The sequence below is a fragment of the Dromiciops gliroides genome, chromosome 2 (genome assembly GCF_019393635.1).
Source record: "Dromiciops gliroides isolate mDroGli1 chromosome 2, mDroGli1.pri, whole genome shotgun sequence".
NCBI classification, from domain to species: Eukaryota; Metazoa; Chordata; class Mammalia; order Microbiotheria; family Microbiotheriidae; genus Dromiciops; species Dromiciops gliroides.
This window is the reverse complement of record NC_057862.1, coordinates 392,731,816-392,757,405: the sequence shown is the minus strand read 5'-3', so window position 1 is coordinate 392,757,405 and position 25,590 is coordinate 392,731,816. Positions and strand designations below refer to the sequence as shown.

Genomic DNA, 25,590 nt, shown 5'->3' with positions numbered 1-25,590 from the left:
GTGCTTTATCCACTTCACCACCTAGCTGTCCCAAGGTAATTCTTTACAGAGTAATACCCAAGGACCTTTACCAAGGAATACCCTTCCACCTTCCCCCTCCCCACACACATATTTCTGGCTCTGTACAACACCTATTATGTGCTGGGCAGTGTCACTAGGCACTGGGGATACAGATATGAAGCATGAAATAATCTCTATGTGAAAGGAGCTTACATTCTAATGAGGGAAAACAACTCATTCACATATAAGTATATTCATAATAATTATTAAAGAGAATAAATACAAAATAGTCTGAGAAGGAAGGCACTAGTCATTGAGGGTGTCAGGAAAAGCTTAATTAAAAGCTGGTGTTGGAGCTGCATCTTGAAGAAAGGGATTCTTATTTAGGCAAGAAGGGAGAAGGGAGTGAGTTCAAGGCACTGGGGATGGCTGAGGTGTTAAGGATCCAGAACTGAGTTAAGCAGCATGATAATGAGATTTCTAATGATCATCTTGTCCTGGGTGAGGTGTGAAGTCCTGTGGAGCTCAAACCAAACTGCTGCTGATAGAAAGACAGCTTTAGAAGCTAAACATGGTTTAGAGTAGATTCTAGAGATAGGAAGTCAGTGAAGGTTATTGAATAGGCAAATGGCATGGTCTGGTCTGAGCTTAAGGAAAATCACTTTGGTAGCAGTATAGAGGATGGACTAGAAGGGAGGGACCTGAGGCAGGAAAGCCAATTAGGTTTGTCAGTCAGTAAGCATTTATTAAGCACCTACCATATGCCAGGCACTATACTCAGCACTAGGGATACAGAAAGAAGCAAAAGACAGTCCCTGCCCTCGAGGAGCTCTCACACTCTAGTGGGGAAGACAACAAGCAAACAAATATGTACAAATAGGCTATATACAGAAGAAATGAAAAATAGTTAACAGAGGGAAGGCACTAGGATTGAGAAGAGTTGAAAAAGGTTCCCTGTAGAATAGAACTGTCAAACACTCCACCCACAGCCCTCCCAAGTGCCCAAGCAAAATTAAAATGTAATTAGGAAATATTTAACAAAATAAAAAAACGCCACAGGACATAATGGGGTTTTCTTAAGTCAATATTTGACCTGCAAGGAGTTCTTGTATACAGTTTTATAGCCTTCTTTCTATTTAAATTTGACACCCCTGCTGTAGAAGATGGAATTTTATTTGGGTCTTTTAAGAAGACAAGGAAGCCAAAAGACAGAGAAGAGGAAGCAGAGCATTCCAGGCAAAGGGGAACAGCAAATAAAAATGCCCACAGTGGAGAGAGATGGAGTGCCTTGTTTATGAAACAGTCAGACCAGTGTCACTGGGTCTAAGAGCACTTGGCAGGGAGTAAGGTATAAAAAGACTGCAAAGGTAAGAGGGGGAGAGGTTATGAATGAAGGGCTTTGAATGCCAAACAAAGCATTCTGAATGTGCTCCTGGAGGCAACAGGGAGCCACTGGAGTTGATCGCACAGGGGGTGACAAGATTGGATCTGCACTTTAGGAAAATGCCTCTGGCACCTGATTGGAGGACGGATAGGAGTGGGAGGAGACTTGAGGCAAGCAGACCCCCCAGCAAGCTAGTGCAATAGTTGAGATGTAAGGTGATGAGGGCCTGCACTAGAGTGGTAGCAGCGTCAGAGGATTCTCTCCTGTATTTGGCAGGTTGCAAAGGTAAAATCAACTGACTTGAGAGAGAGGAATCAAGGATGACCCCTAAGCTTCCAAGGTAGGTAACTGGAAGGATGCTCATGCCCTTCACAATAAATAATAAGGAAGTTTGGATGGAAGGGGAAAGATGATTTCAGTTTGGGGCATGTTCAGTTTCAGGTGGCAGCATAATAGATATTTGCCCCTGAAGCCTAGAAGACCTGGGTTCGAAACCTGCCTCTGACATACACTGTGACCCTGGGCTTCTCACTACCATAGGCAACTCTCTAGACCAAGTTGCAGAATACTGTAGTTACTGATCTGGTAGAGGAGAGTAACCTCACCTGGGGCTTCCCTATAGTAGGGGTTCTCAAAATGGTTTGGGGATCCCTTGGGGGAGTCCTCAGAACCTTTCAGAAGGCTTTTGTTTAGTTGTTTTTCAATCATGTCTGACTCTTCATGGGGCAGCTGAGTGGCCCCAAATTCAAATCTGACCTCAGACATTTACTAGCTGTGCGACCCTGGGCAAGTCACTTGACCCCAATTGCCTTAAACATCTGGGGCCACCCGCAGTCATCCTGATATTTTTCTTGCCACTAGACCCAGAAGGCTCTGGAGGCTGGTGATTTTGCACAGCCCTCCCTCACTTAAATCCAGTTCACTGCTAGTCATGATATCACTTCCTGATGTCACGGTCATTTTTGAGAACAAAAGAGAAATAACAATAACTCTTCATGACCCCATTTGGGGTTTTCTTAGCAAAGATACTGGAGTAGTTTGCCATTTCCTTCTCCAGTTAATTTTTACAGATAAGGAAACTGAGGCAAAGGTTGTTAAGTGATTTGAACTCAGGAAGAGAGGAGTCTTTCTGACTTTAAGCCCTGCACTCTTATCTTTTTTTTTTTTTTTGCAGGGCAATGAGGGTTAAGTGACTTGCCCAGGGTCACACAGCTAGTAAGTGTCAAGTGTCTGAGGCCTGATTTGAACTCAGGTACTCCTGAATCCAAGGCCAGTGCTTTATCCACTTCGCCACATAGCTGCCCCCCACCCCCCATACTCTTACCTTACTGTACCATCTAGCCACCCTTTTAGAAGGCCTGGGGTTAAAGACTTTTTTCATAATAATAATAATTTTAATCTTTAATACAGTAAATGTCAATAGCTATAAGTCACATAAGCAAAGGTTATTTGAGGTCATCAGTAATTTTTAAGAGTCTTAAAGGGTTCAGGAACCAGTACCTTATGCCAATAGAATCATAGGTTCCGTCCCCATCCCTAATCTGAATAAACAAATCGAGGGATGGAGAACTTTGCTTGCTTCAGGCCTCCCTCAATAGTGGTTTCTCCATCCACTTATTCATGCATTCAATAAGCATTTATTAATTTCCCCAAACAGTCTGTATCTTCAAGAATGTTACATTTTTTCCTTTTTAAAATTTTATTTATTTATTTGAATCTTCCTCAACTACATGTAAAGATTTTTTTGAGTTCCAAGTTTTTCCCCCACTCTCCCTTCCCTTCCCCTTCCCAAAGCCAGTAAGTAATTTGGTATAGGTTATACATTACTATCATGTCAAACATATTTCCACATTAATCAGAACAAAAGAAAAAAAAGCAAGAAAAAAATCAACAAGAACAATAACAAAAAAGCAACAACAAAAATGAAAATTGTATGTTTAGTCTGCATTCAGACTCCATAGGTTTTTTTTTCTGGATGTGGAGAGCATTTTCCACCATAAGTCTTTTGGCATTGTCTTGGATCACTGCATTGCTGAGAATGCTGTTGATACTGTGTACGATGTTCAATTGGTTCTGCATGTAAGAAGGTTACATTCTGAAGCACAAGTGAGCACACTATTCACCCTCCACCCATCAAGAAGCTTCAGTGGCCCTTTACTGCCTCTAGGATAAAAAAAAATCATCATCTTTGGCATTCAAATCCCTTCACTACCTGGCTCCTTATCTTTCCAGACTTAAGATACACTGGCATACTTGCTTTCTCTCACTTTCACTTTTTTCATCTGCTAATATATTCTCTCCTTACCTCAGATACTTAGACTTCCTTAAGCTTCCATCCCATTTTAAGTCAAGTACCACCTCCTTAATGAGACAAGCCCCTCTCCCCTTCCCCCCCCACCCCCGCCAATTTTTTTTTTTTTTGTGAGGCAATTGGGGTTAAGTGACTTGCCTAGGGTCACACAGCTAGTAATTAAGTGTCTGAGGCCAGATTTGAACTCAGGTACTCCTGAATCCAGGGCTGGTGCTTTATCCACTGAGCCACGTAGCTGCCCCCTCACCAATTACTTTTTAATATGGTTCTGGCCACACTGGGGACTGTTGACACACCTGACCGCTCCCTATAGTGGCCTAAAAGTCAGTTTTTCTGGATTTTTGTCCCTGACTCAGCCGCTGGTCAGTTGTGTGACCTTCAACAGGACACAACCTCTGGAGTTTTCCTATCAATAAAACAGGTAAATGGAACTAGATGATCTCTAAAATCCCTTCCCATCGAGGAGCCTTTAACTTCCTGGAAACTTGTGACATCTTTGCAGTTCAGGCTGGGGCAAGTTAAAATATTAGCCTCCTCCCATGGCTACTTTGCTTCCGGCAAGAATAATAATAGCTCATATTTGTATAGCTTCTTAAGGTTTGCAAAGCACTTTCTTCACCACAACCCAGTTGAGTAGATAGGCAAGTACCATCATTCCTGTTTTTACAGAGAAGAGCTCTATTCACACTGTCCACCCTAGGGCTTCACATCCTGACCTGAGGGCCATCAAGTTCAACTCTCCCTCTCCCACTGCCCCCTTCCCATGGCAGTCCGGGCAGATGTCTCAAATCTAATTCACATTCCTCTTTTTTTTTTTTTAGTGAGGCAATTGGGGTTAAGTGACTTGCCCAGGGTCACACAGCTAGTAAGTGTTAAGTGTCTGAGGCGGAATTTGAACTCAGGTACTCCTGACTCCAGGGCCGGTGCTCTATCCACTGCTCCATCTAGCTGCCCCCCACATTCCTCTTGTAGAAGCTTATGTCAATCCTTGACATAACTCTGAGACTTTCAACCTTAAACCATTTTCTCCATCCCATCAATGTTTGCTTTTTAAATCAACAAACTTTTTTTTTTAAGTCTCCTAATACAGTACCAGCACTGTGCTAAGTAAGCTTTGGGGTTACAAAGGCAGAAATGGATCACAAATAGGCAAAATAAATACAAGGTAATTTGAGGTAAGGGGAGGCATTAGTAGCAGAGGGGATAATTTGTTTTTTTTTTTTTTTTTAGTGAGGCAATTGGGGTTAAGTGACTTGCCCAGGGTCACACAGCTAGTAAGTGTTAAGTGTCTGAGGCCGGATTTGAACTCAGATATGCCTGACTCCAGGGCCGGTGCTCTATCCCTGTAGCAGAGGGGATAATTAAGGCAGATCCCATGTAGGAAGGTGCCCTTTGAGCGGAGTTTTTAAGGAATTTGTAAGAGATGGACGATGTGTAAATGCCCCCATTCACAGAGTTTCCAGCTGGAAGATACCCTAGAAATCTAGTTCAAACCCTTCATTTTACAAAAGCCCACAGTAATGAAGTCCAAAGGTCGCCAAGAAGCGGATTAAAAGGCTGGGCAGCCTTGAACTGTTACTATAGCATGTATAGTCCATGTAATCTTAACTAGGATCGATCTCTGCATAACCTTTCCCCTCTTCCCCTTCCTAAAATATTGAAAATACTCTTGATGAATATTTAAACCCTCTTTAAGTGAGGTTAATGTTTGCTAGAACACTGGGGTGGACTGAAAACAGTAAAAACAGAAGAAGCCTTGGTGTTTTCTTCTTTTTTTCTGTGAGCTCTCCCCAGGTCTGCAAGCACACAGGCACAATTAGAATTAGTCTCATTGAGGAGACCGTAGAGGACGGATCACTGCACCAGGGTCACTTCACTTCAAAGGCCAGAAGTTAAGGGATACTTGTTCTCTGAATGGTGTTTTTGCCTTAGAAAGGGCTGGGATGACTCTAAAGGGCAGGACCTGATCACTTTATCCAAAAATGATGAGATGATGAAATCACGGTGGGGAGGAGCTAGGCATCCTTTAACAAGAGCCCAGGAAGGTGAGGCTAGTAGGTAGCTGCCTGCCTTGTTTGGTGGTGGCCGTATATTCAACAAAGTTGGGAGAGTGAAGGGCTGCAGGGAATCTCGCAGGGAAAGAATGGAGGTAACGAACTCATCCATCCTTTTTGGGCTTTCTTCTGTTTCTCTAAATTTCTTCCATCAAACTCATTTGAAGTAATTTAGGACCACAGAGGTACAGGTAAAAGGGACCTCGGGCCATTTCATCCACCACCAACCCCCCACCCCCTGGTTTTACAAAAGAGGATGGGGGGGGCAGCTAGGTGGCGCAGTGGATAAAGCACTGGCCCTGGATTCAGGAAGACCTGAGTTCAAATCCGGCCTCAGACACTTAACAAGTGACTTACTAGCTGTGTGACCCTGGGCAAGTCACTTAACCCCAATTGCCCCGCAAAAAAAAAAAAAAAGATGGGGGTGGTGGTAGGGGCTTGGGAATTTGAGTGACTTGCTCTGGGTTTTGCAGGAAATAAGTACCTACTATCTGCCAAGCACCGTGCTAAGAATGGGGATACAAAGACAAGTTTTAAAACGTCCTTGTTTTCAAAGAGCTCAACATGACATATCAGAGAAGAGTTTTGAACCCAGGTCTACTGACCAGAGCAAGTACCCTTTTCTCTTTACCACCGTTCGTTTGGCCGCAATCTCCAGATTTGTAAAATGGGTTTGGACCAAATACCGTCTTGTTTGTTGAGGATGTGGACAGGCTGGTAAAGTGTGAATTGTCATGAGCCTAGAGGAGAGTGTTAAACCTCGGAGTGGGGTGGGGGAGGTCACAGGTCTTGGTTGGGGCAGGGATGTTTTGAGGCTGCAGCCAGGTTCCTAAAGGGACTACAGCAGGAACAGAAGGGCCTGTCAATTCCTTTCTAAGCAGGAACGGGAAAAAGTTGGAAGCCCTACAAATATGGCGTCACTGTTTTTCGAACTGCCTCGCAGTGCCCCTAAATCCTGTTAGCTTCCGCCCCTAACAAAGATGGTGACCGGAGGGACCTTTCCACCATTGGTGGAAAAGAAAGACCTCCAGGTCGAGGATTGGTGAGCATGTCGTCGTAGGGGCGGTGCAAGCCACACGTGGATGGGGCGGGGCGGGGCCGGGAGACTGGCAGGCGGCAGCTGGAACCTCGTCTCGGGGTTCTCTGGCGGGATGTCTTGGGCCCGTTGCCGGGCGTTGCACGCGGCGCTGCGGCTCGCCGCGGCGCCTCCGCTTGGGGGCGGACCGGCAAGGCGGGGGCTGAGTGCACGACCGGTGCCGCAGGAGCCCGGGATGGAGTACCAGGTACTGGGGCGGCCGGCATGAGTCGGGTCAGGCCGGGTGGACACGTGGGCAGCAGCGGCCGGGGCCACGCAGCATCAGCCACTCCGGGATACCCGGGGCTCCAAAGAGCAGGGGAGGACCCTAGAGTCTTGGGTGGGTGGGGTCAGGGGTTGCAATCAAGGAGTTTCAAGGAGTGTGGGCGCCTTGGTGTCTTGTGGGGTCGAAGTTTGGGAGCTCCCAGGAGTCTGATGGGGTTAGGGGTTGGGTACCCAGGAATCTAGTGGGATCAGAGATTGGGGGTACTCCAGGATCTAATTGGGTCAGGGGTTAGGGGCTCCCAGGTTTCTGATGGGGCCAAGGGGTTGGGATGCGGGAGTGTGGAAAACTCAGGAGTCCAGGCTTGGAAGTAAAGGATCAAGGAAGCCTTACAGCCCAGGTTGGCAAGGAGGAACTTTGCCAGCTTCCCTGTGTGGTGTCCCCTTTGTTTCTGTGCCTTCTGACTTGATTGCCACGGGTAATGGTGCCCAGGTCCCAACTTGGCGCCCATTGGCTTTACACAGGGATCCTGTGACTGCCTTGGGTAGAACACCTGGTACCCTCCAGAGGGGAAACTGCCTGACACCTGCCAGTCCACATAGCTGGCAGCAAGGAGGTCCTGTGAATGACTGGGAGAGATATTGGATCTTGGGGTGGGGGGGAAGGGAGTATAAATAGCCATCGTAGGGTCAGCACTTTTTCATAAAGAGACCTGAGGTTTATAATTTCACTCACGTTCTTGTACATTCCCCTGGCCTCAGGTGAGTTTAGACAAAACTCATTCCTTTGGAAAAATAATATAACCTAACCTAAAAAACCAAAACAAAACAAAAAAACCCAATATAACTTTCTGGTGAAACAATTAAGTATTTACTTCTGCTCAGACAAACTACCTTTTAGTATGCTCCTGTGGCTGCTACTCTAGAACTTGAATAACAAGAACAGTAGAATAATAGCCCCAGGCCTGCCTGCTTCTCTTCCCAGCACTTTCACTTACCAGTTGAGTAATTTCTGAGAATTGTGGTGACTCGGGCCCCATTTCCTTGTTTGTAAAATAAAGGCGTTATCTAATCAGATGATCTCTTTTTGGAGAGCCCTGGGCATCCTGCCCCCAAACCTCTGCACAATGGGACAGCCCATTGGTTTAGTACTGGAGAGAGACCTTAGTGCACTGGCTCCCTTTTCCCCTTAAATTTGGTCAGATGTGGGGCAAATGCAAATAGTGGAAGTGACTGTGCTTTTGAGTATACTAGTGACTCAGAAGCCTTTCTTAATCACATGTATTACTGGCATCGGATTGCTTACCACCTCAGGGAGGGAGCAGGGGAGGGAGTGAAGGAGGGATAAAAATTGGAACTCAAAACTATAAATAAAAATGTTTATTATTAAAAATAAATAAAGCATTTAGTATTTTTTAAAGGCTCTCCAGCTGCAAGGCTAGAGGGATCACATGTAACTGGACTCATTTGTTCCTTGACTCTTCCCACGCATGTAGAGGGAGGTTGGAAAGCCTCAAGCTTCTTTTTATCACCTTATTAAACTGTTGGGAACAGTGGTTGGTGTTGGTTAGCCTGAAGGGTTCAGAAAACCTGGGGTCTTAGGCCTAGTTCTGTTTCTGATCGCCTTAAGTCATGAAGGTGGCCTGGATTGGGGCTCAAATCCCTCCTCTGATATTTACTAGCTGTGTGACATTGGGCAAATTTTGTTTGTTTGTTTGTGGGGTTTTTTTGCAGGGCAATGAGGGTTAAGTGACTTGCCCCCGGTCACACAGCTAGTAAGTGTCAATTATCTGAGGCCAGATTTGAATTTAGGTCCTCCTGAATCCAGGGCCAGTGCTTTATCCACTGCTCCACCTAGCTGCCCCCAGGGCAAGTTATTTTTAACCTCTGAGCCTCTGGTTCCCTTATCTGTACAGGGACCAGGTAGAAGCAGAACCTTTGAGATCCTTTAGCTCTAAAGCTACAATCTAGTGATTTCATTTCTGACAGGTTCAGTCTTCTCATCTGGTGCAGGGGGAGGGTGATTTCTAAGATGCTGACGTTTCTTCCTTTGATATCCTATGCCTGCCTGATTCTAATCCTCCGTGGTCCTTAGGATGCTGTTCGGACCCTTAACACCCTTCAGACCAATGCTAGCTTCCTAGAACAGATCAAGCGAGAACGGGGAGATCCACAGGCCCAGCTAGAAGCCATGAAACATTATTTAATTCGAAGTGGACTACAGGTAAGTAGGGATAGGAGATGGATTTCCCTGCCCCACTAGCACCCCACCCTAGGTACCATCTTTAACAGGAACCAGAGCAGCGACAAGGGTAAAGTCTGGAGCATGAGCCAGGTGTCTGTCTATCTGTCTGTTTCAGATTGAGGATTTAGACAGATTGAAGATCATTCATGTGACTGGGACCAAAGGGAAGGTAAGATCTGGGAGGTTTGGATGTGGCCCTGGTTGGGGCCCACGTGTGGGGATATCTCTGAGCCCTCATCTTTCTCTCTGTATGTATCTTCAGGGCTCTACCTGTGCCTTCACAGAGCGCATTCTCCGTGGCTATGGCCTGAAAACTGGATTCTATAGGTATGGGGGCTCAAGGCGGGAGCACACCCACAGCCTTTCCCAGGAGCCAAACAGAAGGCTCTAGATGCTGGAGACTGCCTCACCCAAGGTCTCTCTATCCCCTTAGCTCTCCTCACTTGGTGCAGGTTCGGGAGCGAATCCGTATTAATGGGGAACCCATCAGCCCTGAGCTTTTCACCAAATACTTCTGGCGTCTCTACAATCGCCTAGAGGAGACTAAGGTAGGGGAGATATGAGCAGGTTTGGAGGGGGAGGTTGGTCCCTGGCCTTCTCTGGGTCTCAGCCTCCTTGTCTACCCCCCAACCTTCGGATTTAGCAGGGGTAAGGTTGGGCCCTGGAATTGTATCCTTGAAAGGGACTTAGAGATCATATTATCTAACTATCTCATTTTGCAGAAATTTTGGGAAAACCGAGGCCCAAGAGGTTATGGTTGATCAAGGTCAACCCAGCAAGTTAGTGACAGAAGCAGGATGAGAACTCAGGTCTCCTGGCTCTCAGTCAGAGTTCTTTCTGCTATGTCATGATGCCTCCCCTCTCCTGGCTTTTTTCGCCCTTCTCCTGATTCTGTGTCTCTGCCCTCAGGATGGCAGTTGTGTCAGCATGCCCCCTTACTTCCGCTTCCTTACCCTCATGGCCTTCCACGTGTTCCTCCAAGAGAAGGTAGGGTGCTCTAGGATGTCTGTCTCTGGCCTTCATCCCAAACTCTACCTGTCCTGGGTGCTACTGCCCATCAGCTTTTCCATGGCTGGCAGCCTCAGGACTATACTGTGGCATGGTCTGGGCCTACTCCTGAGTGTCAGCCGGGGTGGGAAAGTTGGAGGAAAAGGGGATGTGTGCTCACTTATGCAATATGGGTACATGTGTTAGGCAAACGGACATTTGAGGTTTTGGCATCCTCTTTCCAGGTGGACCTAGCAGTGGTGGAGGTGGGCATTGGTGGTGCTTATGATTGTACCAACATTATCAGGTGAGAAAGCCCTGGTTCTAATCCCAGGTAATGGAGTAGGGATGGAGAGATAGAGACCCCAGTCCTCCCATTGTCCACAGTAGGTTCAGAGGGATTAATGAAGGAAATGGGTGGGCAGAAACACCTTCCCTAGACCCCATGGGAGTTCCAGGGAGGGATGGAGGGTCAATGTTAAACCTTTCTCACTTATCCCTGACCCTTTTCCCAGGAAGCCAGTGGTCTGTGGGATATCATCTCTGGGCATAGACCATACCAACATCCTGGGTGACACTATTGAGAAGATTGCCTGGCAGAAAGGGGGCATCTTTAAGGTAATAATCCTTGTGGGAAATTAAAAAACTAAAAAAAACCCTGACCTCACATTTCTAAGGCACTTTTTTACTTGCCACACTCCTAAGGTAGCCTTGTTCCTGTTTCCAGATCAGGAAGCTAAGGCTCAGAAAAGGGAACGGACTTGCCCCGGGTCACACAGCTAATACATGTTAGAGCTGGGATTGCATCTCAGGTCTGCCAATTCTCAGAGTGTTCCTGGGCCTGGGGAAGGAAAATCTGGCTCTTTGGAGAGACCCACTAACTTTTTCCAGTTGCCTCAGGAAGCACATTCTTGTCTTATAGAAGCTTGTGATAAAAGACAGATACACTAGCATGTTTTCAACATTTTTCTTCCTTCCTTCCTTCCTTCCTTTTTTTTGTGAGACAATTGGGGTTAAGTAACTTGCCCTGGGTCACACAGCTAGTAAGCATCAAGTGTCTGAGGTCAGATTTGAACTCAGGTCCTTCTGAATCCAGAGCCAGTGCTTTATCCACTGCACTACCTAGTTTCCCTGGGAAATTTTGTTTTGTTTTGTTTTTCCCCTGGCAATGAGGGTTAAATGATTTGCCCCAGGGTCACACAGCTAGTAAGTGTCAAGTGTCTGAGGCCATATTTGAACTCAGGTCCTCCTAAATCCAGGGCCAGTGCTTTATCTACTGCACCACCTAGCTGCCCTATAACATTTGTTTTCAAAAGATTTTTCTCCCTCCTTCCCTTTTCTCTCCTCTCCCCAAGACAGAAAACAATCTGATTTAGGTTATATATAGATACACTGGCATGCACAAGAGCATCGGACAGCTAGGTAATGGGAGAATAGCAGTTTGGTGGCCCAGTGGATAGAGAGAGCCCTGGGCCTGGAAACAAGAAGACTTAGTTCAAATCTAACCTCTGATTGATACTAGGTGTGTCATCTCAGACAAGTCACTTAACTTTTCTGTCTGTCTGTCTGCCTCAGTTTCCTCATATGTAAAATGAGGATCATATAAATAGCACCTCCCTCCCAGGGTTGTAAGGGTCAAATGGGATAATTGTAATGTGCTTAGCCCAGTGCCTGGCACATATGAAGTAAGTGCTATGTAAATTTTAGCTGCTGTTGGTGGTGTTAATTGACTAGGAAGCAGGAAACCTCAGGTGTAGACCTCTATCTGCTACCCATTCACTGGGTAACCTTGGTTGTATCATTGCACTAGGTCTCAGCATCTCTTTCACAGTTGCTCATTACAAAATTGTCAGCAGTATACAGTGTTATCCTAGTTCTGTTCACCTTGCTTTGCATCAGTTCATATAAGTCAGCCCAGGCTTTTCTGAAATCATCCCCTTCATTTCTTACAGCACAGTAGTATTCCACCACAATCCTATACCATAATTTGTTCAGCCACAATTCGGTTAATGAGCATCCTTTCAGGTTCTAATTCTTTGCCACCACAAAAAGAACTGCAGTTTTTGTACTTGCAGGTCCTTTTCCTTTTCCTTTGATATCTTTGGGGTACAGACCCAGTGGTGGTATTGCTGGGTCAAAGGGGATGCACAGTCCCATAGCCCTTTGGACATTGTTCCAAATTGCTCTCCAGAATGGTTGGGTCAGCTCACAGCTACACCAACAGAAAGTTGCCCATTTTAGATAAGACGCAGTTCCGCCCTCAAGGGGTCTAGGCCTAGTTTAGGATATGTCGTAAGTATTAATTGTCAGGCAATATTGTGTATCACAACAAGCGATTATTAAGCTCTTGCTGTGTGCGGGGCACTGGGGATTCAAAGACAGAAAAGAAACAGTCCCTGCCCTCAAGAAGCTTCTGTTCTGTTGGGGGAGAGAAAACACATGAAATAGATACAAAGTAAATACAAAGTGATCTGGAATCTGGAAAGGCTTCCTGTGAGCGTTGTCACTTGAACTGACAAAGGTGTTAGATCCTGAGCCAATTATTGGTATCAGTCAGGGAGATCAAGGAAGACTTCATTGAGGAGACGGATTAGAGTTGGGTAGGTAGGGCAAGTGAAGGAGAGAGGGGGCATAGTGTGAGCAAAGGCATGCCCAGATCCGAGAAAGCCTGCATTGCCTTGTGGGGAACAGAGAATAGACCAGTTTGTCCCAGAACTTAAAGTTCATGGGCAGTAGAAATATAAGGTAAAGCTGGGAATGTAGGGCGGAAGGTAGGCTGTAAAGATAGATTTGGGGTTTTTTGTGGGCCAATGAGGGTTAAGTGACTTGCCCAGGGTCACACAGCTAGTAAGAGTCTGAGGCTGGATTTGAACTCAGGTCCTCCTGAATCCAGGACCCGTGCTTTATCCACTGCGCTACTTAGCTGCCCCCAAGATATTTAACAGTGAGTATCTACAAAGGGAAAATGCTTACTTGAGTGTTACAACAGGTCCTGAGAGGCCTGAGCAATGGGAGGCTAGACCAGGGCTAGAGAGAGGACTTAGTCTTGTCTCCTTCCTTCCCCCACAATCCCCTTTTCCTTTAGCCTGGAGTCCCAGCTTTCACTGTGTCCCAGCCCGACTCCCCCCTGGAGGTACTGAAGGACCAAGCCCGACAGCTCCAGGTGAGTAACTGCCTTTGGATTTTAGCAGGGAAAGAACTTTGTCACCGTTCTGGGCCATGTGTATCCTCAGCATCCCCTCCAGAACATGTGTGATCTGCCCTGGATTGTCCCTATTAATTATGTTTGGGGTTTGACAATCCATCGAGGGATATAAGCCAACCAGCTAGCCTATTTTCAAGCCCTAACTGACCCTAACCTACCATCTTGGTCAGCAGTCAGTGAAAGCCTTTAAACCACATGCCCTTTGGCCCTTGAAGCAACATGGACTGAAGTAGGACACCTGGATTTTAGGCTTGCTTCTGCTACTGTCTGATAGTGCGACTTTGAGAAAGTTGTTTCACCTCTGTAAGCCTCAGTTTCTTTATCTGTAAAATGAGGCTAATGCTGACCTGTCTAAAGTAAGGGTCCTGGACCAGTTGATCTCTTAAGGGGAACTTCAGCTCTAGGACCCAACATTCAGTAAAAAACTCTTACTTTTATTTAATTTTTTTTGTGGGGCAATGAGGGTTAAGTGACTTGCCCAGGGTCACACAGCTAGTAAGTATCAAGTGTCTCAGAAAGGATTTGAACTCAGGTCTTCCTGAATCCAGGGCAGGTGCTTTATCCACTGCCCCAGTACAAGACTATTACAGGGCAGCATGTGGTAAATAGCATGTTTTACTCATCTCTAAAGTCTCTTAGAGTAGGAATAGAAGTTACTGTGGGCTGATGCTGAATATCCGTGCTAGAAGAGAAGCTTGGGGGCATCTGGTCCAATCCCTTTATTTTACAAATGGGGAACCAGACACTCAGTCAAGAGTGTCTTGAGCAGGGTTCCAGAGCCCTCCAGCGACAGACCTGGGAACTTGAAGCCAAATCCCCTGGCTCCCACATCTATGTCCTTTCCAATAGAGCAGGTAGGACTGGAAGGTGGAGCTGGAAGGACTGGCTAGAATTTGCCAAGGGAGAGAGGAAGTAGGAGGGCATCTTGAATTTCCACATCACCAGTAACTTGGAGGACGGGAAGCTCCGTAAAGCCTTTACTTGCCCTTGCCCTGCAGTGTCCGCTGTACCTGTGCCCCCCACTGGAGGCCTTTGAGGAGGAAGCCAAGCCACTGTCCCTGGGGTTGGCAGGTGATCACCAGAGGAGCAACGCTGCCTTGGCTCTGCAGCTGGCCCGGTGCTGGCTCCAACAGCAGGGCCACAAGGGTAAGGTGGTGTCCAGAAATAGCTCCTCTTGCTGCCTCAGGGCACTTAGTGGATTCGACCCAATGTTCATTCACTGAAGACCCTGCTTTGGTTGATGTATGTATGGTGCCAGTGCCTCTTTGAGATGTTGGGGGATCCATCAGATGCTGGCAGTTAGAAGTGTTGTTAACACATCCCAGAGCTTGGAGGGACCTCAGAGTCCAACCTGAGCAAAACTCCTCTCTCTAGCATCAGTGGTTACCCAGACCCTGCCGCTCATCATTCTTTTTTTTTTTTAATTTGTTTTTGTTTAGTTTGGGGTTTTTTGTGGGGCAGTGAGGGTTAAGTGACTTGCCCAGGGTCACACAGCTAGGAAGTGTCAAGTGTCTGAGGCTGGGCGGATTTGAACTCAGATCCTCCTGAATCCAGGGCCAGTGCTTTATCCACTGTGTCAACTACTGCCCCCTCTTCTTCTCCCCCCCCCCCCCATCATTCTTGTAGGAATTGGGATGGGGAGAGGACAGGATGGAAATGGGTTAATGAAGGGGCTGAGGAAGGCTGCCCTAGGAAGAGAATTCAACCAGGGTTGTTGAAACAAGACTACATTGTCTCTAGCTTTGTAATGGTTTGTTTACTTTCTTTAATTACCAGGTGTAAACTCTTAACTCAATTGATTTAAAGGGAAGTGAGTTTCCTGTCCTCACCAGACCAGGAGTGCTGGGGGGATCTGGCTACCTCAGGGTCAGGATCGATGGCCCTTAGGAAAGGTGCCACTGCCCCTGTGACTCTAGGGGTGTGAGTCTAGGAGAAGATGAGGAACTGAGAAAAGCTGTCAGGAAGTTAGCTCTTCCGTTATTTATTTATTTGGGGGGGCGGGCCGGGCAATGAGGTTTAAGTGACTTGCCCAGGGTCACACAGCTATTAAGTGTCAAGTGTCTGAGGCTGTATTTGAACTCAGGTTCTCCTGAATCCAAGGCCAGTGCTTTATCCACTGTGCCACCTAGCTGCCCTCTTCCGTTATTTTTAAATCGACTTCCATGTGATGCTGGAGGGTGAGGCAGGGGATGGGCATGGGGTCTTAACACTACTGCTTTTCCTGTGCAGCTGTTGGGGAACTGAAGGCAGCCTGGCTGACCTCCCGGCGAGCCTTGCCCCTGGCTCCTGTATTCCATCCCACCCCGACCATGAAGCAGGGTAAGTGTCCTGACATCTCCTGTAACTGGGGGGCGGGGGTGTTCCCTGCTTCTGAAGGGATCCCATCGAATGTCTGAGGAGGAAGGCACCTCAGGGCCCATCAAATCCCAACCCCTCCATTTCGCTCACATGCTGTCCCCATCCTGCCTTTCTAGTCTCCTTACCTGTTATATTCCAGAGAGGCTCTCTTCCAGCCCCTCTGACCTCCTCGACAGCTAATTGGCCTGTTCTTTCCATGTGAGGCTTCATCCCTGGACTACTCATCCTGGCTTCCCTCAGGACTCAGCTGAGGTGCCACCTGTTACAGGGGCCCTTCCCTGCTCCTCCCCCGCCCCCGTGCTTTCTCCACCAAGGTTACCTTGTGTCTGCTTTGTATGTTTTGTAAATTCCTCTATGTGTAAATGCTTTTGCCCCCATTGGAACGGAAATCCCTTAGAGCAAAGACTGTTTTTGTTGTCTTTGTCCCTGGTGCCTAGTACATATCTTGGCAGGCCTATCGAAGATGCGTGATAAATATTTGTTAATTAAACCCTTTCCATAACAGTCCTGTACTCAGGGTGGACAGGGCTGGACTCTAAACTCTTGGTAGTCATCCAGTTTTCTCCCTGGCTTCCAGCCACACCTTTCCACTTTCAGCCCTCCCCTGAGGTGGTTCCTTTCACCTAGAAAGTCCTCCTGCCTTCCCTCCATTTTTCTAATTTCTGTTCCGTCTTTAAGGCCCGTTCAAGTCTGACCTTTCCCTGCAACTTCCCTGCATTTTCCCCACTTTGTGATCTCCACACACCTTCTGTGATTCTCCAACTGTACTTAGTACCAAGCCCATTGGCCCTTCATGGTTTTTCTAGACGTGTCTTACATGTGAGTTTTGGCTCCTCTGCTAGGTAGGAAGGGCCTTGAGGAGCAAGGATAATGTCATAGGATCATCAGTTTTGAGCTAGAGAAGGCCGTAGAGCTCTTAATCGCCTCATTTTCAGATGTTACATGTCTTCCACAAAATATAAATTCTGGTAAAACCATAAACTATTTTAGTTCGCTGAAACAACGTTAACAAAAATGATGCTTTTTTTTTTTTTGCCCATTTACTTATCAGATTTTGTTGCTCTTTTCTTTTTAATATTCCCAATCAGTGAATGTTTTCTGTTTCTGCTTTTATCCTCTATATCCCTTCACATAAATCTTGGCATATTTCTTTCTGTTTTCCTCATATTTGTTATTTCTAATGGAAAAGTCATATTGCATTGATCTATGACTATTTGTTCAGCCATTCTCTACTTGTTGGGAGTAGAGGTTATTTTCTAGTTATTTGCAATGACCAAAAAGGCATTAGAAATATTTTTGTACAGAGAGGCTTTTTTCCCTCCCCTTACAATAGCATCCTTAGGGTATAGCCCTAATAGTGGGATCCCCCAGTTAAAGAGTATCCCCATCAATTTGATGACTGGCCTTACCTTGCTAGAGTGTCTTCCCTAAAGAACCAGCCCATTCACAGCTCTGCCAACTGTGTGAGACTGGCTGCTTCCCCACTGTCCTGAGAATGTGAAATTGTATCATTGTAACTATTCTGTCAATTTAATGTCTCATTCCAACAAGCATTTTATTAAGTTCCCACCATATACAAGACACTAGGGGTGCCAAGACAATGAAGCACAACCCCTGCCCTCAAGGAGCTTCCTCTCTGCTAGGAGGAGATACTTCACATGTACAGATGAATGGATGTAGTTTGGAGAGGGAGCAACAACGAGGGGCTTGAAAAAATTGGCACGTGTGAGTTGAGACTTGAAGCCAATTAAAGATTCTAAGAGGTAGAGAGGTGGAAAGGGAGGGAGGGAGTGCATTTCAGGCATGGGAGACAGTCTGTGGAAAGGCACCCAGGGGGTAGATGGAATGTTGAGGTCAGGGAACAGCAGATAACCCGGCTTGACTAGAAAAGAGACTACAGGAAGGGGAGACTAAGGCAAAATAAATAAGGAAACATAGGCAGGAGCCAGATTGTGAAGGGCTCTTAAATGCCAAGCATTTAAATAAATCCTAGCATCGTTCAACCAAAATATTTGTTAAAAATCTGCCTTTCTTAGATTATTAGAGTTTAAACATTTTGAGTGACTGTAAAATTTGTGTTCCTTTAAGTACTTCTGCCTTTTCATATCCTTTGACTGGGAATATACATTTGTATGTGCCAGGTCCTTATATATTAACTACAGTTTTTTTCCCAGTCTTTAGTTTGTTCTTTCCACAGTCCTTTCCCAATATTCCTTCCCCCTATAAATCTCTTTCATGATAGAGAGAAACGATTAAAACAGAACTTGACCCACACAGAAACACTGTCTGATAGATAGTATGTGTCCTGTTCAGCACCCATACCCACCTCTCTGCTAAAAAGCAGGAAGCATGTTTCATTATTTTGTCTTCCAAGATTAAAATGAGCCATTGTATTTAACCTGAGATCGGCTGCTTTTTCAGGATAATTCTGCTTTCTATATTCTGTATCAGTTCTTGCAGATCTTCCCATGTTTCTCAGAATTCCCTGTAGTCATTGTTTCTTACATTGCCATAATAGTCTATTTTTTATGTTCACATGGTGCAACTTGTAAGCTATTTCCCGATTAACTTATTTTTGGCTATACTGCTTCTTATGGCACAATATCTTTTGCGTTCTCCTTGTTGCTGTTAAGATGACTCTAATGAGGAATGGCAGCTAGTGGTTTGGGTTTTGCCTCAAGAGCATCCACCTGCCCCTTCGTGGGATCACCTCGGTCTAGGGGAGCCAGTGCCCAGGATGGCAGGTTCATAAGCTCAATGTTATCCACTCACCCCAGGGTGTTTAAGCTCTGGACAGTTGAGTCATACCAACCAGTCTCAAGTGGAACTTACTGACAGACTAGAATGGCAGTTGATTCATTTTTTTGCCTATATGTGGCCCAAGAACCAGTGCTGGTCACCCTGTATCTATCAGCCAACTTTTGGATGGTTAGAGGCTTATCCACAAGACTAAATTGCAGCTCTGAAGGTTACTCAGTAAATAGAAAGTTTAAATATAGGGATATATATATATATTTATGGGACTTCTACTTTTATTTATTTTTGGGGGGTGAGGCAATAGGGGTTAAGTGACTTGCCCAGGGTCACACAGCTAGTAAGCGTTAAATGTCTGAGATCAAATTTGAACTCAGGTCCTCTTGAATAGGCTGGTGCTCTATCCACTGTGCCGCCTAGCTGTCCCCAAGGACTTCTGTTTTTAAGAGAGATTTCCATCAAACTGTGGCCCTTGGAGAGGCCTAATGAACTGGCCTTTTCCACACTATTGAGATTTCTATCTAGATAATTAGAATTGGTTGCTATACTACCCTGAATCCTGCAAGATAGATACTGACCAATTCTTATTATTCAGTTCTTTTTTTCTTTTTTTCTTTTTTTTTGGTGAGGCAATTGGGGTTAAGTGACTTGCCCAGGGTCACACAGCTAGTAAGTGTTAAATGTCTGAGGCTGGATTCAAACTAAGGTCTTCCTGAATCCTGGGCCGGTGCTCTATCCACTGTGCCACCTAGCTGCCCCCAGTTCTTTTTTTCTAAAGTCAGTCAATAAGCACCTGTTAAACCAACTACTATGTTCCAGGCATGGTGCTAAGTGTTGGGGTACAGTGACAGTAATCAAAATAGCCCCAGCCTTCCAGGTATGTACCTTTAATGGAGAGGAGACAGATGGGTAAGAAGAGGTACATAAATCTGTACAATATAAAGACAGTGTAATGGAGGAGCTGCATTCTAATTTTGACTCTATTGCTTACTACGTGGACAAATCATTTCACCTTTGTGGGCCTCAGGTCACCTCACTTATAAAATGACGAGTCTGGACTACATTACCCCGAGGTCCTTTCCAGTGCTAAATCTGTGCTCTTGTGGTCCTAGGAAGTACTATGAGTGTTTGAGGTTTCAAGGATGGAGAGAGAGCATTTCCATCTTTGGGAGGGGAGATCATGGCAGCATTCATGGACCAGATTATGCTTGACAATTGAATTCCCTATCCCACCACCTTGTTCCAGGGCTGCAGGACACAGAATGGCTAGGCCGGACACAGATACTGAGACGAGGGGCCCTCACCTGGTACTTGGATGGGGCGCACACCACCAGCAGCATCCAGGCCGGGGTACGGTGGTTCCGCCGGGCAGTGCTCAACCAAGAGAGACCTAACAAGTAAGTTCTTTGATCAGGGTATGAGAATAAGGGGCCTTTTTAGGGAAGATGAGAAAATTATGCTGGTGGGACTCCATGCTTCTCTCCATGCTTGTTCACTTTTCTTTTAAACCTGCTGTCCTGTTCTTCTGTATATCTAGAGCTAACATTTACATAGCACTTAACTATGTGCCAGGCACTGTGCTAAGCACTTTACAATTGTTATCTGAGAGGTAGTGTTACTATCTTCATTTTACATTTGAGGAAACAGGAAAACAGCTATTAAATGACTTGCCCAGGTTCACACAGACAGTAAATGTGAGATCAGATTTGAACTCAGATCTTCCTGGCTTGGCTCTCTGTGCACTACACCACCTAACTGCTCCAAGGTGTTGGGGTTCTGATCCCAGAGACCCAGTGATATGACATGTGTCACTGGGTGCCTAACTTAGGAGCTGAGGAAGAGTTTCCTTTTTCTTCCATGTCTGGAAGTCACATGTTTCATTCATGTTAAAATCCTTGTCTTTCAAGGCATAGCTTACACGCTACCTCCTGCAGGGATCCCTCCCTGAGCTTAGCCCCTGGAATTCTCCTCTCCTGTTTTCCTACTTGTCTTCTTTATTCATCTGTCTTGTTCCTCCCTCTCCTCAAATCTTCCTCGAATGCACTTTTTCTGACTTTACCAACTCCTAGCCCTTTCGGGCAGGGAGAATCCTTTTTTCACCTACTGCCTACCACAGGACACAGCAGGGGCTTCAATGCATGTCATGTTTATGCAATTGTATTGAATTTCTTGCCCACAGTGGCCCTGAGGTTCGGGTTTTGCTCTTCAATGCCACTGGAGAACGGGACACAGCAGCACTACTCAAGCTGCTGCAGGTAAGGGAGCCTCTGACAGGGTTAGTAGGGGTGTTTCTTGGAGCCCTGCCACTGAAGGGCTGTGCAATTCTCTGTGTCCACCAGGTGGGGCAGCTTCCCAAGGTGGGGGAGCCAGTTCTTCACTCAGAACTCCAGAGCATTAGCACTGTAAGGAGATTGTCAGGGTTTGCCCTTTCATCTAATTCTCACATGTCCTAACTGGAGAAACTGAGGCCCAGGGAGGGGAATGGACTTGCTCAAGGTGGCACAGTCAGTTAGCCAGCAACAGAGCCTTACCTAGAAAAGCAGTCTCTGACTCCCTACCTTTAGTCTCAGCAAGGACTCTGGGCTTCAGGTGTCATAGACACTCTTCCTCTGCCTGATACCACTCTTATTGCCCATGGATCTTTTCAGTCGTGCCAGTTTGACTATGCCGTCTTCTGCCCTAACCTGACTGAGGTGTCTACTGTGGGGAATGCAGGTAAGAGATATCAAGGACCCCTGAGCACTGGGGACGGGAGGGGGTTTCCCTGTCTGTTGCACAGGAGACCTCTGAGAGAGAATGAGAACGTATGTGTCATGCACTCCCACCAAATCCAGCTTGAAAAATTGGATAATCCCTTCTACCCCCTGGACAGTACTCTGTCCTGTGCTGTTCGGTCCTGCACTCAGTGCCTCTGAGGACAGCTGACATGCCCAGCAGCAAAGACGGGAGAGAAGAATGTTCTTCTCATCCCCTCTGTACCCTCCCTTTTTATTTTGAAGGAGCCCATCACCCAAGAGTGACCTCATCCCAAACTCCAGCCTGGGAGGGAGGAGGGGGCAGTACAGGGTATCTGAAGAGGGGCTTCTCCCTCTTTCATTCTTAAGTCAAGGGTGTGGGAAAAACAGGAAGGGACTTGAGGGATCATCCAGTTCCACTCGTATCGTGCTACATGTGGGAAAACTGAAATCCAGTGGTTTACCCAAGGTCACACAGCCAGTTTAGTGCCAGAGCTGGGACTAGAACCCAAATCTCTCGCTCCCCAGTGCAGAGCTCTTTGGGCTGTATTGTGCTGCCTCAGTTGAACTTGGATGACCTTTCCTCTGTGAGCCTCATCCTTCACCCCGTCTCTGCATTTTGCTCCATTCTCCCCAGCTGTGGTGGTGATCAAGGTAATAGTCTCATCCCACTCTACTCTTCTGTCTCCCTCTCCCCCACCCCTTAGACCAGCAGAACTTTACAGTCACCCTGGACCACATGCTGACAAGATGTCTGGAGAACCAGAAACAATGGAACCGGCTGGCAGAGGATAAGACCGGACTGGACCCCTGGTTGGCTCAAGCCCCAGAACCCAGCAGTGGACCCCTGCATGGGCCCCTTCTCCTGGTTCCCCCTGCTCCCCGGCCTCTCAACGCCAGCTCCCTGGTCTTCAGCTGCATTTCCCATGCCCTACAGTGGATCAGCCAGGGCCGGGATCCATACTTTCAGCCCCCCAGTCCTGCCCGGGGCCTTCACTCCCACCCTGTGGCCAGCAGTGGGGCCGTCCTTCTCAAGGAAGCCTCCTCCATCCAGGTGCTGGTCACCGGCAGTCTTCACCTAGTGGGTGGTGTCTTAAAGCTCCTCGATCCCACGTTGTCCCAGTAATGGGGCTGGAGCTCATTCCTAGAGGGGAACCTGGAGTTCCCTCTGCCTGTGGCCTTTTCATTTCCATTCCTTCTCTCTTCCCCATCTTCCCCAAACTCCTCCACACGTCCGACAGGTGCCTTTTTCCTTCTGCCTCTGAACTTTCCATGCCATGGAAGGCATCCTGCTGTGGAGTGGGGAGGTGGGGTGAGCGTAAGAGGAGGCCTCCCCTTCTGTTACCTCCCTCAGGAGGGAGCTGTGTGAGCTGGGCCTCTCTCCCCCCGGGCAGGGGTGTGGGGCTGGCGGGTCATGAGTGGCTGAGCTGGGTACCAAGCTGTTTCTCCGGCCTCGGAGGGACACAGCTCATCTCTCACCGGAGCAGGACTGATCAGCAGGATCCCATCGTACTAACAAACTGCCGACTCCCCTGTGCAAGTCCCCCTGAGGCAACCTACTCTGGGCCTCACTTACACTGTCACTGGAGAACAGGCAGAGGCGCACCCCCCTCCAACTGCTACTGTTACCACCCTCCCCACCCCCCACCTCCTAGTGCTGCCCTAGAGGGCACCCAGACCCTGACACCCCCAGCCCCCGCCTGGGTGTCCTCGGGAGCCCGGAAGCTGTGGAGCCGAGGCCTTCCTGGCCTGGGCCCAGTGCATTGTGTGAGCAGGCTGGCTGGAGGCCCAGGACCCTGCTGCTTGATAGATTTCCTCCTCCCAGAGGGTTCTGGGAAAGCTGAGGGCCTGACCCTGGGTGGGGTTTGGTCCTAAGGAGGGGGTGGAACAGAGTCATGGAATACAAGATGATAGGGAGTTAAAGCTTTTTTAATTAAAAAAAATTTTTTTTCCAAGAGACTTATGCCTCAAGCTTCCTTGACTGCCCAGACAGACATGAAAATTGAGATCCATGAAATATAGCTCAGGGAGAGGCTGAATTTTGAGTCCCAGCACTTAGAAGCTGTATTCCCTTTGGACAGCTCACTTCCCAGCTTGAGACCTCAGTTTCCCCTCTGGAAGATGCTGAGCCCTTTCTAGCTCCTGAGGTCTGTACCCCTCTTCCACATTCCAGCCTCCCCTCTGGTCCACCCCAGACGTGGAGGCCTGAGAGCCTGGTCCAGTTTACCCCAGCAATGCTCCAGAATCTTACTAAGGATTCTGGGCAGAAGATTTAAATGGGTCCTGACATTCTTGTGCAGAAGTACTCTTGGGAGACTGGGATCAGTTAAACTCGCCTCCCTTAGCCTTAAACTAACGGATAGAGAAAGAACCCTAGATGTTCTTTCCTGGCAGCTAGGTGGCTGAGTGGAAAGCTTGCTGGAGGTGAAATTGAGAAGACCTGAGTTCAGATCTTCCCTCAGGCACTTAATAATAGCCAAGGGACCCTGGGCAGGACACTTTATCCCTACTTGCTTCTGTTTCCTCATCTGTGAAATGGGGACAATAATAGCACCTACTTCCCAGGTTTGTGGTGCGGATCAGATGAGATGCTATTTGTAAATTGCCCTGCACACTTAAAAGCGCTGAATAAATGCCAACTGCAGTTATGTGGAGTGAGAAGATGTAGGTTCAAATCCTGGCTCTGTCAAGTTACAAGCCATGTGGGAGACAAGCCACTCAACTTTGCTCGCTCCTGCCCAAGTGTAAAAGGGAGATGATCCCTGGGTTGTTGGGAGCAGAGGGATTTATAAAGTGTAAAAGTGCCCATCTCTTTAAAGTGAAGGGGTTGATATGGGGCTCTATCTGGATGTACGAAGGTAGAAGCTGGTGCTTTTCTAGGTCTCTTCCAACATGGCAGCAGTGAGAGCAGAGGGTGGGGGCCTGTATGGCCTATATAGCTTCAGGATCCAGTCAACCCTTGGGCTGTGGGGAAGCTCACTCATTATTCTGCGTCTCCCTCTCCTATTGCCTTGTGGCCAAGAGAAGGGCCGCAAGCACTCCATGGTCGTTTTTCTTGCTGGGATGTAGAGAAGGGAGGCCCCTGCTGGCTGGGGTGGCAGCCCCTCTCCTGAGCCCGCGTCCTTCCTGGAGGGCCTAGGACAGGTGGGCACAGGGGTCCATGGGGGCACTGTTGCTGCAGCAGCTTCAGGGAAGGACGAGGGGAAGGGGAGCTTGTAGAGCTTAAGGCCTTGGCTGGTGGCAGAGGGAGCAAGCCCTGCGGGGCTAGGGGCGAGCATTGGGCAAATCCAAATGGGGAAGCGGGAGGGGAGAGCTGATCTCAGCCAAGGCCACACAGCTACAAGAAGAGTTTGGGGTGGATGACTCACCAGAAAATGAGAATTCAGCTCTGATCTCTCCCCAATCCCTGAAGCCTCTTTGGGGGGCCTTGTGAAGGGGGCAGGCTGATTTCTGGGTATAAAATTCACTCATTCCTTTCTATCCGCAAACTCTCCAGAGCTCAGAAAACTCTGGGCCAATATTAAAATAACATACATTTATACAATAATATAGAAATACTGTGAGGCATATATACAGCTCAGGAAGTATGTCTCTCACCCCCAAAACTCCATGACCAGTTGAGAGGTTGTCAGTTGGAACCCAAATTCCCAATAATGAACTCAAGGTGCTTTGAGATGGGTCCCCTCTTGAGAATTAGAGGTGGAGGAAGGGGTTCTGTTCATAACCTGAAGCTGTGACTCATCGAGCTCTGGGAGGGGATTGTCTTTAGGGCTGGGGTTTGGGTGGACACAATTCATTGAATGCGTTAAGAGTCTGGGGCCCAGACTCCTGGTTATCAGCTATGCCAGTTGGGGGCTGCCAACACCCATTTCTGCTCTTGGGTGTGTAGGGGGTGTAGCTTGTCTCTGAAGGTGTCAGGCTCATGATGATGCCCTGGCCCTACCTTCCATCCCTCCACCCCTCCACCATCTTTGGCCCAAAGAGGCCAGATCCAGGCTGACTCTTCAAAAGTCCAGAGTGTAGAAGAAGGCAGGCACGACTCCTGGAAGCTGGAGACATGGTCCAGGTAGAGGGTGCCGAGTGAGCTTTCTTAGGCTGGAGATGGTACAGTCTGGGCTAGTGGGGGGTGAGTCAGGGTGGGTTACGCCATGCTGCTGGTGGAGCAGGGCGTGCTCTGAGTGCTGCCAATGCTGTGGTTGGTGCTGCTGCTCTCAGAGGCTGGCACAGTGGCCATCACTGGCTGCCTCTTGCCGGGAGGAC

At 47.5% G+C, this 25,590-nt stretch overlaps 2 protein-coding genes across 5 annotated transcripts in view; one reads left to right on the top strand and one right to left on the bottom strand.

The window, feature by feature from the left end:
- The window catches only part of FPGS (folylpolyglutamate synthase), a 27,198-nt gene extending 3,908 nt beyond the window's left edge, over positions 1 to 23,290 (top strand). For 2 of the 4 annotated variants that reach the window (XM_043981183.1, XM_043981182.1), the window contains exons 2-15: positions 9,142 to 9,270; positions 9,407 to 9,460; positions 9,554 to 9,618; positions 9,725 to 9,839; positions 10,201 to 10,278; positions 10,524 to 10,585; positions 10,794 to 10,896; positions 13,364 to 13,441; positions 14,482 to 14,629; positions 15,713 to 15,802; positions 19,842 to 19,992; positions 20,775 to 20,850; positions 21,244 to 21,310; positions 22,038 to 23,290. In XM_043981183.1, coding sequence (XP_043837118.1) covers positions 9,142 to 9,270; positions 9,407 to 9,460; positions 9,554 to 9,618; positions 9,725 to 9,839; positions 10,201 to 10,278; positions 10,524 to 10,585; positions 10,794 to 10,896; positions 13,364 to 13,441; positions 14,482 to 14,629; positions 15,713 to 15,802; positions 19,842 to 19,992; positions 20,775 to 20,850; positions 21,244 to 21,310; positions 22,038 to 22,456 — 1,635 coding nt within the window. In that variant the 3' untranslated portion in view covers positions 22,457 to 23,290. Of the gene's footprint in view, positions 1 to 1,660; positions 1,725 to 6,846; positions 7,033 to 9,141; positions 9,271 to 9,406; positions 9,461 to 9,553; positions 9,619 to 9,724; positions 9,840 to 10,200; positions 10,279 to 10,523; positions 10,586 to 10,793; positions 10,897 to 13,363; positions 13,442 to 14,481; positions 14,630 to 15,712; positions 15,803 to 19,841; positions 19,993 to 20,774; positions 20,851 to 21,243; positions 21,311 to 22,037 lie in introns of those variants that run through there. The other 2 variants (XM_043981185.1, XM_043981181.1) reach the window with 2 other exon arrangements.
- ENG (endoglin) overlaps positions 23,242 to 25,590 on the bottom strand; it is a 44,670-nt gene continuing 42,321 nt past the window's right edge. The window contains exon 15 of the mRNA XM_043981180.1: positions 23,242 to 25,590. Coding sequence (XP_043837115.1) covers positions 25,472 to 25,590 — 119 coding nt within the window. The 3' untranslated portion in view covers positions 23,242 to 25,471.